Source organism: Panthera uncia, assembly GCF_023721935.1.
Source record: "Panthera uncia isolate 11264 chromosome D3 unlocalized genomic scaffold, Puncia_PCG_1.0 HiC_scaffold_8, whole genome shotgun sequence".
NCBI lineage: Eukaryota > Metazoa > Chordata > Mammalia > Carnivora > Felidae > Panthera > Panthera uncia.
This window is the reverse complement of record NW_026057586.1, coordinates 27934940-27948223: the sequence shown is the minus strand read 5'-3', so window position 1 is coordinate 27948223 and position 13284 is coordinate 27934940. Positions and strand designations below refer to the sequence as shown.

Below are 13284 nucleotides of genomic sequence, written 5' to 3'. Positions count from 1 at the left end.
GCCATATTAAGTGAGGTAACATGTCAAACAAGACAAAAGGTGTTCTAGTCTACAGAAACATGGAGATGATTAAACAGCAATTTCTCTAAATAGCAAATGAAAATATTAGCTTGGCCCCAGAGCCAGCACAGGTGTCGCTTCTCAGGGTGAGAAACACAGGATGTGGGGGCGTCTTTCTGTCTCTTGTCCCCGGGCAGGATCTAGACACCATGGAGGAGAACACTGAGATAAAGGTGGAAGCGAACGTTTCCAAGACTTCCTGGATTCAGAGTCACATGGCCGCCAGTGGGAAGAGGGTCAGCAGAGCCCTCAGCTACATCACAGGGGAGATGAAGGAGTGTGGTGAGGGTCTTAAAGGTAAAGGTCCTGAGAGCAAAGCCCTTGACCCTACCCCTAAAGTGTCACTTCCAGCCGTCCCCAGAAGGCACAGTGCCTTCTTGATAGACTAGACTGAGTGCCATTTCGGTCTTTTAGAAGGGACAGGGATTTTGCTGGTAGGACACAAATGCAGTCTCTTGGGGTAGAAATACAATACATGTCAGTGTGTGAGCTCTCATTTCTGAATGTTAGTAGTTGTGCTCAACAAATATCCCATCAGGGGATGGGCATTTAGGCATGGGATTCTAGAGTCAGCGTTCTAAAAAAGTGCCCACCCTACAGATGACTCTTGGAAGAATTATATCTACTATTCAGATAAGTTCTTTCTAGGAATCTTCCCAGGGCTCAGACCATGGGTTTGACACCCTCTGGGCAGCAAAATAATTATCTTTTTGGATATGTCTTCTTGAAAATTCATGCTCCTATCACAGAGACATAGATAGCTCAGGGTACCTTATCCCCACTGCTTGAAAAACAACCTAAAGACCACAACCAGCTGGTGATGGGTCTGAAGAGTTTTCTGGGCAGTCAAACACCCTCTTGGGTTCTTGGTTCACCCTCTTCTGGGGCAGGTGACAGCAGAGGCTGGTGCCCTGGGAACCCACATTTGACATGGAGCTTCCCCGACCCTCCATCCGCCCACTGAAGTCTCCCCCAGGGCCAGCACACCTGAGCATTGACCGACTCCCTGCCCTGGTTCATTTTAGACAAATCCCCAGTGTTCCAGTTCCTTGACTGGGTCCTCCGGGGCACGTCACAGGTGATGTTTGTGAACAACCCCCTCAGTGGCATCCTCATCGTCCTTGGCCTCTTCGTCCAGAACCCCTGGTGGGCCATCTCCGGCTGCTTGGGAACTGTTGTGTCCACTTTGACAGCCCTCATCCTGAGCCAGGACAGGTAAGTTCCAGGAGACCCAGGGTCCAAGCATGAAGCCAGAGGTCGCTTCCCGTGGGGACCATTTCCCATCTCCTTACTGCTGGCCTCCAAGCTCAGAAACTCCTCAGAATAAGGACACTAATAACTAAACACAACCGTCCCCTGATTATTTGGTAACATCTACACACTGTCCAGGGAAATGCAAAGGGTTGATGTCTTCCCTTCCCATCCCCCAGAGGAGCCATCTGCTTGAAGGTGTGTATGCAGTCAGGCCCCAGGTGAGGAAAATGTGAGTCAGAAGGAAAAGCAAGAAGGCGGTGGCCCTCCTCAGCCCTGGGGAGTCCCCCCTTCACCAGCCCTCCTCCATCCCCCCAGGTCCGCCATCGCAGCAGGACTTCACGGCTACAACGGGGTGCTGGTGGGGCTGCTGATGGCTGTGTTCTCAGACAAGGGCAGCTACTACTGGTGGCTTCTGTTCCCTGTCGTCATTATGTCCATGTCTTGGTAAGTGTGCTCCTAAGGCTGTGGGTGCAGTCAAGGGCTGCCAACCTCTTCATCCCAGCTCCCCAGGTGTCTGTCTAAACTCAATCTTAAGGTGGCGTTGACTTAGCTCTCACAGAAACATCCACTGCAAATAACTGCTAATGTCATGCAGCGACAGCACTGTGCCAGGTGATCTGCGGGCACTCTCATTACCTACCGTTCTTGACTCTTTTTTTCTTTTAATTTATTTTTAAGAGAGAGAGAATGAGCTGGGGAGGAGCAGAGAGAGAGGGAGAGAAAGAGAATCCCAAGCAGGCCCCGTGATGTCAGCACAGAGCCTGATGTGGGGCTCAAACTCACAAACTGTGAGATCATGACCTGAGCCAAAACTGAGAGTCAGACGCTTAACTGACTTAGCCACCCAGGAGCCCTTCTTTACTCTTTTTTTTTTAAGACTTAACAGGGTTTCTGGTCCTACTCAACCAGAGGACAGAGAAAGGTGAAGAGCCACCCTACAGCTTCCTGTCAGTTTCTGGAAACCTTCTCATTCCTCCTGCCTCCCCCCCCCCACCACACCTAGCTTTTTCCTGTCCTTAGAATCCCCTGACCAGACTGAGACAACCTCCTAGGGTGGGCTAAAGGACCAGCCACCAGACAGAGCCCTCAGAGGATCAGGGCTCAGCTCCCCTTCTCCTCCAGAAATCATAGGACACTCTGGATGGAGGCTTGGTACTCTTAGCTGCTCAACAAACATTTGTTGAATGAATGGATGAATGGACGAATGAATGAGATCCCCCTCCCTGGTCACTCCCCCAGCTTGTCCTCTCTCCTCATGCCTGAGCGTGGAGCTATATGACTTATCAAGGAAGTTCTGTGACCCCTTGCCTTAGGTCTTCCCACTTTCTGAAATGGAGCCTGGGCATCTGCCCCATCACCGTGCCAGGCCCATGGAGGGGGCCAGAGGGAGACCTGCTCAGGGCCAGTCAGCCTCAGAGAACATACCCAGCGGGCTGCTTTTCCTCAGGAAAGTCCAGGGGCCCCTCTACTCCTGCTCAGTCTAGTGTCAGGGCCGAAGCTTCTTGAACAGTCTTTTATGTTTCTGTTGCAGCCCCATCCTCTCCAGTGCCCTGGGCACCATCTTCAGCAAGTGGGACCTCCCCGTCTTCACGCTGCCCTTCAACATCGCTGTGACCCTGTACCTGGCAGCCACTGGCCACTACAACCTCTTCTTCCCCACGATGCTGCTGCAGCCTCCATCCTCCGTGCCCAACATCACCTGGTCAGAGGTCCAAGTGCCCTTGGTAGGTAACACGGAAGCAAGAAGGCAGCGTCTGTCCAAATGCAATGTTAAAGTGGCATTTACTGACTCTGCACATCAGAAGCATCCACAAGTGATGACTATTAACAATCATACCATACAAGGCAGTGGACGTGCAGTATCTCATTAGCCACCATCCTTTTCCTTTCTTTTTCTAGAAGCTAACAAGACTATTTCTGGTGCCACACTGTCATAGCACAGAGGAAAACACTGAGGCCTGAGGTCACACAGCTAACTAGTGAAGAGCAAAGTCAAGATTAGCACTCTAGGGGAGCCTGGGTGGTTCAGTTGGTTGTGCGTCTGCCTTCGGCTCAGGTCATGATCTCACGGTTTGTGAGTTCGAGTCCTGCGTCAGGCTCTATGCTGACAGCTCAGAGCCTGGAGCCTGCTTCGATTCTGTCTCCCTCTCTCTCTGCTCCTCCCCTACTTGTTCTCTCTCTCTCTCTCTCTCTCTCTCTCTCTCTCAAAAATAAATAAACATTAAAAAAATTTTTTTTAAAGATTAGCACTCTGGCCTCCTGACTGTTAGAACTGGTTTCTTTCCTTTTTCCTTTTGGAAAAAGTCTTTTTTGATGCTTTCTTCCAGTTTTCATTCAACTTACATTGTCTATTTCCTTCCATCAATCTCACTGAACCATTAAAGGCATACATGTCACACAGCCACCTGTGGGCTAAAGTCTCTGTTCCAACCTCCAGAGTTGATTCCATTGACTTTCCAAGGTCACACCATAAAGTACAGGTGTTCCTCCATTAAGAAACATCTATATATCAGAACTTTTAATGTTTTTTACAAGTATTTTGTATATAATGCTGGCCTCTGGAAGTCTTCCAAGATAATTAAGAAGACATTTTGTCTGAGGTTCTCCTGCATTGCATTACACTAAACTACCCCATGGTCTGGGCCCACTCTACAACTTTGTTATTGGCAATTCATCATCTAACCACAAAGCCACTTGGGCTTGTTGAGGACCTTTCAGAAATAACGATGCCTAGTTTCATTTAGCGTTTCATAGTACACAACAGCACAGCATGGTAAAAAGGACCATGCATTTACACTAAGGCACATTATTTAGTAAAAGAAATATTTGTGTTAGTGTTAGCTTCATCCTTGTTGATTTGTGTGTGTGTGTGAGAGGACCCTCATGAGCCAGAGGTGAGAAAAGGTTGGCAATTCACTCCGTAGGCTTCCTTTCCATGGCATTTACCCCAGCAACATCTCTTGAAGGCATAATCGCTCTAAACCATTGGCTCTGAGGAGCTGATGTTAGGAAAGGTAAGTTTAAGACATTTTGCATTCTCTGTGCCACATGTTCAATGGAAAGATATCTAGGCATTTTGTAGAATTGAAAAACAGCTAGGGAATCCTGTACAAATATTTTAGAACCCCCAAGTTCCAAGAAAGAAAAATTCAATTTTTGGTGGTTGCCATTTTAAGAAGTAACTTTCTAGGGGCGCCTGGGTGGCTCAGTCAGTTAAGCATCTGACTTCAGCTCACCTCATGATCTCACAGTTTGTGAGTTCGAGCCTCGTGTCAGGCAATGTTCTGACAGCTCAGAGCCTGGAGCCTGCTTTGGATTCCGTGTCTCCCTCTCTCTCTGCCCCTCCCCCACTCAAGCTCTGTCTCTGACTCTCTAAAAAATAAACATTAAAAATTTTTTTAACTTTTTATAGAAGTAACTTTCTAGCCAATTAAATGGATTATAATAAGGACTAATATGTTTCATCTTTTTAACCATTCATGAGAGCCTTGAGTGTTGGGGAAACAAGTAAATGTCAGAGAGTCTAAAACTCCCAACAATGTTGAAACCCCATGAGTTCCTCAGCTCCTTGGCCACTGCAGGGCCCCCTGGAGGGTGTCACCAGCTCAGGACTAAACTGCCCAGCACCACTGCCTCTGTATGAAGCTCTCCCACCTGCCCGCCCTGACCCACGTGGTAATGCCAGAGCCCCCACCCTGTTCTCTGTTCCTGGGGTAACAGAAGACGGAGTCTGGAGGGTTAGCCCACTAGGCCAACCCACAGCCCCTTCAGTGTCCTCCTGTCTCCGCACACCCCCAGAGGGCATGGGCTGAAAGAAGAGCTGCCCCCTCCTAATATACGCACACCCTCGCCCCAGGACTCTGTTTCTCCTCAGCTCACTGTCTGAGGGGTAAGACGTACCCCAGTGTCCCCTGCGTGGCCCAGAGCCCCCTCCCTTATGCACTTTCTTAGCTCAAGGGCCTTTGGCCAACCTTCCAAACCATAGGACCCCAATCCCAATTGCTGGGGAAAGCTGCATGCCCAGGATCCTTTTCTGGAACTGCATAACATATGTGCAAGTGCCCACAAGGCAGTGGACCCTGGCCTCATCAAACCCTTCACGTTTGCAGACAGGGCCCGCACCCCCTGAGATACACGGAGGCCTGATGCAAGCAGGGACTCGTCTATCAGTCACCGTTTACTTGGCTTCTCAATCAAAAACGCTCATACCATGATACTGCCTTCTCAGGGATTCTTCTCTGGATACGAGTCCAGGTGTTCACCCAGACTGAGCTAACGTGACCACAGCCCAGACACCTTAGTCTTGGAAACACAAAGGACTACTCTTTCACATAATATTCAGCCTTTTGGTCATAATTTTAGGGGTTTTTTTAAAGTTACAGGAGAGCTTTTAAACCCCAACTTTGATCAGACATCTCCTGCTTTACTGATGAATAATACCCTCATTTGAAAAGTTTTTAGTGTCTCTTCACTGGGGGTTGAGTGCCTTACACTCATGTTTCTAAAGAAAGGAAACTTAACACCCTAAACTCCTATTGTTCTAAGAACCTAAGATTAAAACAATAAGGCTTGTGTTCCTTTTAGAGTTAACCTATTTGGATAAAAATGTCTCAGAAACCTGTTGCGAACTGTTGGTGTACAAGGCTTGGCACGAATCTTTTCCAGCCAAGGTTCAAGTTGTCTCTTCTGCCTCCTTAACTGCGTGTGACCCTTTGCACCTGCAGCTCTTGAGAGCCATCCCTGTTGGAGTCGGCCAGGTGTATGGCTGTGACAACCCCTGGACTGGAGGCATTTTCCTCATAGCTCTGTTCATATCTTCACCTCTCATTTGCCTACACGCTGCGATCGGCTCCACCATGGGGATGTTGGCAGGTCAGTGTCATCACTTCTGACGTGTTAATGGGCCATACGGATGTTAGTGTCTCGAGTCAGCTCCGAAGAAAATGATGACAGGTGTTTTCGATACCCACCTCCCCACCCCCGCTTATTCCTACAAACTTTCGCCCCTTCCATTGTACCCTGGTTCCCTACTTTGGGTGCCAGTGCCCTCATGCGTTTCTGAGCAAAAGCTGCCTTCCCGAAAGGATTCGGTGTCAGTCAGTTACACCTTAGTATAAATTTAAAGTTTGGAGAGGTTAATTCCAGTCATGTTTGTATTTTAAGTCTTGTCTCAAGGGATGATATTCCACTAGAGAACACGGAGATATCAGTGAAGGAGCGCCTGGGTGGCTCAATCAGTTAGCGTCCAACTCTTGATTTGGCTAAGGTCATGATCCCAGGGTCGTGGGATGGAGCCCCACATTTGGCTCCATGCTCAGCATGGATTAAGATTCTCTCTCTCTCTCTCTCTCTCTCTCTCTCTCTCCCCACCTCCCGCACCACTCGTGTGCTTTCTCTCTCTCTCTTAAAAAAATATCAGTGAAGAAGGAAAAGTCCTCTTTCTTGGCAGGGAAAGGAACTTCTCTGCTTTAAAAGGCTGCAGAGTCTATACTCAAAAGGCTCTCTTCTACCTATAACAGCATCACCACTAATACTCATCTGACTCTATGGCCATTTGTTTCCTTTAGTTATTTTTTCACTGAATAAAATCAGAAGTTCTTTTTTATAAATGCCTAAGAGGATGATTGGTCTGGGCTTTGAGAACTATGGTGGTTTTCAGGAAGGGCAGTCGAGCCCCACGAGACCCCCCCCCCCCCCCCCCCGAACTCAACACTGATGCCTGCCTTCTCTCGCAGCCCTCACTATTGCAACGCCCTTGGACTCCATCTACTTCGGCCTGTGTGGCTTCAACAGCACGCTGGCCTGCATTGCCATAGGAGGCATGTTCTACGTCATCACCTGGCAGACCCACTTCCTGGCCATCGCCTGTGGTAGGGACCACCACTAGCTCCCTTTGCACCTTCAGCGCCACCTGTGACTGTCCCTGCGGGGAAAACCACCCTGAAGATTCTCTGGATCCCCCGAAGATAAACGGGAGGATCGTTTGCTTCACAAAAGCGTTTTTATCTAAAATGGTTTTGAGTGGTTGTTCAATGATTCACACAGTAAAAACTGTTTTCACGGAACACAGAGTGTTCAGCCACACGAAGACAGAACTTTTAGACGGTGGCTGTTTGGTTGTTGTTCATGGGTTGTCTCTGTGATTGCTACTCTCCTGGCTGGTGATTGGAGCCAACCGACAGAGCAACCCTTACCCAAATTAATCTTTATGTATAGAATTGGGTGATTTACCTCAGATATGGAGATTAACTTTAAGCACCCAAATACTCATCATTAGGACCTTCAAATAATGCTTACGCCAGAGGAATGCTGAAGGATGTGGTCACATGGCTACCAGCCAGGTGCTCAGTGACTCTCTAATAAAGATTTGCTGTTGTTAATATCCTGAGGACAATTGAGATGCTTTCGGTTGAGAAATTGAGAGTTCAGAAGCAAAGCCCAATTACACTTGCTCGTTTTTACAGAGCGTCACCTCTTACCGGCACGTGGCTCTTCCCAGTGGCCAGCCTGGCCGTACCCTCTGCAGGCAGAGCCGGGATGACAAGACAGTGGGCATATTTGGTCTTCCTCAGGCTTACAGAATGCTGTTCCTCCCTGGAAACCCGTATTACATTAATAACTCGCGGTGAAATATTCCAGCGGGGAGCTCTGGGATCCACTTGCCTTGGCTGTATAGTAAAATTTTCATGTACGGTTTATGCTGCTAAATGTTCCTTTGCTAGAATGCAAGGTGGTGGGACCCAAGAGAACCATAATCACTCCATTCTGGCCCTTTTTTAACAAAGTTCATCTGCTGTCTTAGCTGTACCGGCATTTGCCTGGAATTTAACACATTTCAGGGCTGTCAACTAATAGAAACATAATTCAAGTTTTATTTTAATCTGAGAGATAGCATTTGTGGCATAAAATGTCTGGGGAGATAATATGTAGACTAAGCTTGAGGCACCGTCAGTCACTGGACTGTTTCTTGGTTCTTTTCCCAGCTCTGTTTGCGGCCTACCTGGGTGCTGCGCTGGCTAACGTGCTGTCTGTGGTGAGTCAGCATCGGCTAAGAACGTGCCACAATGCCCTTCCCCCGTTCTTTCAGCTCCCCACAGCCAATGCAAGCCTGTCCTCCGGGGACCCTTCCCCAACTCATCCTTCTCATCTCAAATCACACCGCTTGCCTCAGCACCTGCTAGACAGAAGGAGCTGGGTCTCTAAAGGTTCAATGTCAACCACCGGTCAAACAGACCCCATTGTCAGGGGGCCAGTGGAGCTTGTTATAGAAGGACAATTTGAAGAACACTATCTTGTAACTCGAATTCTTTCGGCTGCATCATCCCCTAGAACTAGTTTTAAATCTTTATTATTTAATTTTTTTTGTATGTTTATAGATCAACTGCCCAACTAACTTATGGGCCAGGGTACATCTCCATTCATCCGTTGGCAACTAGGAGTTGAGGGGGTCATGAGGGAAGTCTCCAGGGAAGACAGGGAACCAAGGCCCAGCAATACCTGAGAGAAGCCAGCGCTGGTGGCTATGCGCACATTCACCAGTCCAAGAATCCCTTCCTTGTCTGAGCCCTAGTGTGAGGTGGTGTCTGAGACAGGAGAAGCCACATGGCCAGCCCCAGCCCCCACGTACACTGGGTAGGGCCCCCGGCCCGGCACAGAGTGTTCAGGGCTCAGCCCGCAGTTGATGCTTCCCCCTTTTAGATAAGGGTTCAAGGGCACATTTGATAAAAGCAACCAGGAAAAGTCCCAGTGGTCCTGAAGGTAGGGATGAAGGTGGGCATTTTACTCACACCTGCACAAATCCCTTCCTCACCCTTAGGGAAATTGGGCAGGTTGAACTTAGCATAGGAAGGAATTTTCTAAGCAATAGAACCCGCCTTCCCTGGTACCATCCTATGTCTCCCAGTGGGCTAAATCCTCCTCTGGGCTCTGGTGAATCTTGTACATGCCTCTGCTATGACACTTGATGTACAGTATGGTGACGAGCCTTATACATATTCTTCCTTTTCCAACTTCAGCTCATGTGCTCCTTCAGAACAGGGGCCCGGCTGTATTCTAGTCTTTATCCATAGTACCTATTACAACACCCAGCACATAATAGGTGCTCAAGAAATGATGACTGAATAAAACCCTAAGATAGCAAGCCTGCACCATGGGGAATCTAAGAGCTGGGGCTGAATGGTCAGCCATCAGAAGAATGGGCAGGTAACTAGAGCATGGGGTATGGTCTCTGCGGCTCCTTTGCTCTCCAGGCTTTCCCATCATTTGTACCCATCCTTCCACCTGACTGTCCAGCCAGTGAATATGTGTCGCGTGCCTTCCCTGGGCAAGGTACTGGAAGGGATGCAAACAGGAGGCTTTTGTTTCTGATCACAGGCATTTAGAGGATGACTGGCCCTTTTCCTCTGTGGGCAGAGGAGTTAGAGGCAATACCATTCCATTTAGACTTTTTTTGAACTCGAGTTTACTTTCTGTGTGCCTACTATGTTTAGGACACTATGCTGAACACTCTCAGGGAGACAAAAAAGTGCAGGCTATTTACTCCCGTGGAAGGAATGTCCAATCTGCTTGAACAACAATATAAAAATGTCAAGTGACATTTATGAGCCCCTTCACACCCTCCACAGACAGAGCACTTGGGAGCTGCACTCCTCTGCTTCCTCACTGGCACTCATACACGCAACCCTGTCTTCCACGTGCCCCCCCCCCACTTGACAATCATGACCGCTGTTTACTGAGTGCTGAGGGCTGTTTACTGAGTCCTATATATGCACTAGGCATTAACTGTCTGAGTGGACACTGTTATCCCTACTTTACTATTGAGGAAATAGGTTTCAGACGGATGAAATAACTTTAACAAGTTATTTGGTTGGAGCTGAGATGTGGGTCTGAGATGTGAACTCCAGACCTACTTTCTTTCCCACTGTGGGGCTCCAGAGGGTTCTTCCCAAAACACACTGTGTAGTGTGAGCAGGGCTTTGGAGAGACTTGTTGGGTGGAATTCATTATTCGTGGGTATTTTTACGGCCATGGTTCTGGCTGCTGTAGTCCTTCTCCAAGTCTCACCCAGCAGTGACATCTTTGAGCAGCACATTACCGGCATTGTTATCCCCGTGGTGTTTTCTGAGGTCTTTACTGCTTATAAGGAAATGAGGTTGGGTGTGGGGGAACATGAATTGGTCAGCCTTATAGTTGAGTCTGCAGACCCCTTATCACCAAGCTCTCCACTCAAGTGATCTCAAGGAAGAGTGAGAGGTGTATTAAAAAGCCGCAGGGCATGGGCCACCTGGGTGGCTCAGTCGGCTAAGTGTCCAACTTTGGCTCAGGTCATGATCTCACAGTTTGGTTCATGAGTTCGAGCCCCACATTGGGCTCTCTGCTATAGCACAGAGCCCACCTTGGATCATCCTCTGTCTCCCACTCTCTCTCTCTGCCCCTCACTGGTCTGTCTCTGCCCCTTGCCACTCTCTCTCTGCCCCTCACTGCTCTCTCTCTCTCTCTCTCTCTCTCTCAAAAATAAATAAACATTTTGTTTTGAAAAGCCTCAGGGCATCTTAAGGAAGAAAAAATAGGTCAACACCATGAGAAGGAGAGCTGGGAACGGGGGAGCCCTTGAGAATAGAGGCAGCTACCCTCCACCTCCAACCCCTAGGACTAGGACATTACATCTCTGCCTCTCTCCAGATGTCTGTTCTATCTCCCTGTGTCTGTGGTGGGTTTCTTCTGCTGCACACAGCCCCCTAGCGGCCACCCAGCACTGGTTGGCTCTCTAGTCCTTTCAGACCAAAAGCCCAGTCTCTCTTAGTTCAAATTCTCAAAAGAGGATTCAACTCCCAGGCCATCTGCCTGTGGAAGTCGCATTCCTGGAGTCCAATCAGCTGTGACCAAAGAAAGATCGTGAGCTACAAAATGGCTGCCAATGCTACTCCTTCAACAGGGGCTATGGGAGAGGCACGCAATGGTCAGTTCCTAGAGTTGAAGGTATAACCTAGCCAGACAGCCCAAGGCAAAACATGACTTCTACATAAAGCCATATTGTAATAAGGTTCCAATGCCTGCATTTTGGAGAATGTGCATCCACCTGTTGCAATTCAGGCAGACAGCACTGACATGCTTTTATTTATATTGGTCAAGAAGTATTATTCCTCTCAATACCCACAAAGCATCCCGTCCTCTACCCAGGGCTGTAGGGGAGTGTTAAGGGCTGATGAAACAGGCCAAAGCATCTGATATAATCAAGGCTTCTCGTGTGTGTCTCCTTTCTTCCCCTGCCCAGTTTGGACTGCCACCATGCACCTGGCCCTTTTGCCTCTCAGCACTCACCTTCCTGCTCCTGACGACCAACAACCCTGCCATCTACAAGCTTCCACTCAGCAAAGTTACCTACCCAGAGGCCAATCGCATCTACTACCTATCCCAGGAGAAAAACAGAAGAGCATCAACCATAACAAAGTACCAGGCCTATGATGTCTCCTAGGCTGCCTTTTCCAAAACATGTCACTGTGTACTCAGCCTTCATCAGGTCATCCAGGTCCCCAGGCTGAAGGCCACGTAAACTCCCTTTCTGTCTGTTCTGTGATTCTTTCCCCAAGCAAGCCTACACCCTAGTTTTTCCCCACATAGGGAAATACATGTCTAGTCACCATTTAGGAACCTCTCTGTTCTAAGATGTACAACATTTATCAAAGATACCGTTAGTTTAGACTTCGTACTCACAACTCATACCATAAGAGCTCCCTTTGAAGGGAATTTGCCCTCTTCTGCAAAATAAGCCGCATCCCTAAAGAGAACTCATCAAGAAGGGGACGGGGATTGGTGGCATGAGCCTCCAACTCAGTCATTTTATGGAGCCATGCACAGTTCCAGGAAACATGCATCAGCCTGGAAGGCGATAGGATGGTTTGGCCCTAGCTCTGCCCCTAGGGAGCCCCTGCCATCTGGAGTGAACGCATCCCTGCTCTCAGCCTTGAATTCTTACTGGTTTCATGACAGGGAAGGATTCAGTCCCTCCCACCTCGGAAGTGTTGATTCTTCTCTCTCTCCCGTAAACTGATGAAATCAGTGTGACCATCAAGTAATTACTTTGAGTCAAGTAATAGATGGAGCGCTTACCTGGAGAAGAGGCAGGAAATTTTTAATGTTCTGAGATTTGTTCTTGAGTCACGAGAAGATGTTCTCCAGATTTGGGGTTAGGAACTTAAATTCACTGGAAATGCCAATGTGCCTTCCTTTACATAACAGAAATATTTCTGGAAATGTCATAAGATGAAAACTGATCTTTTTCAACATTTAAATCATGTTTTAAACAAATGTTTTTTCTTTAGTAGTATTCATAAACATGCTGTCATTAAACGGTTAAGTTCACAAAATGGTATCGGGATTTTCTTAAAATGGGGCTCACTTACGCTGTTCACACATTGCCCATCTGAAGGGTTTTCCATGGTCAAGCATGTGTCTGACAAGGGATGGGATGGGTTACAAATCATCAAAAGAGGGTTTGATTTGCATACAAAGGGAATTATACAGAAATGACTGTGGTCTTCTATTTCTGTTTGAGTAGAAATACAGGCTGTTAGCAACACATCTCACTTTCTAGTGAATGGTGTTTTAGTCTTGCACCCCCAAATTACAAACCCAGCCCCTCTTGAATGTCAGTAACTCTTGTTATTTAATCTTTTTATGGCATTGAGCCCCTAACCCACAGGAGCCCTTTGTGAGAAGGCACGTGGCTCAGCATCCCCCACCCCTCCCCTGCAGGACAGGGATAAACCATCAGAGCACTTGGTAGGACACCCTTCCCCCATCTTACACATTCTAGTTTAGCATGATGGGGTGAGGATACAAGATGGGGGGAAGAAGGCAAGGGGGAGGGGACAGATCCTCTCTAAATGCAGCTTTAAGAAAGACTTACATTTGGCCAAAATCCATTATTTGGGAAAAGCCGGTGTCTGCATTTATCTTTTCTTTTCTCTG

The 13284-nt window shown here is 48.0% G+C and overlaps 1 protein-coding gene across 1 annotated transcript in view; it reads left to right on the top strand.

Moving 5' to 3' along the window:
- The window catches only part of SLC14A2 (solute carrier family 14 member 2), a 444882-nt gene extending 432208 nt beyond the window's left edge, over nt 1-12674 (top strand). The window contains exons 15-22 of the mRNA XM_049620168.1: nt 198-357; nt 1086-1275; nt 1630-1758; nt 2846-3038; nt 6039-6186; nt 7050-7184; nt 8298-8347; nt 11588-12674. Coding sequence (XP_049476125.1) covers nt 198-357; nt 1086-1275; nt 1630-1758; nt 2846-3038; nt 6039-6186; nt 7050-7184; nt 8298-8347; nt 11588-11788 — 1206 coding nt within the window. The 3' untranslated portion in view covers nt 11789-12674. The remainder of the gene's footprint in view (nt 1-197; nt 358-1085; nt 1276-1629; nt 1759-2845; nt 3039-6038; nt 6187-7049; nt 7185-8297; nt 8348-11587) is intronic.
- Nucleotides 12675-13284: the final 610 nt, after the last annotated feature.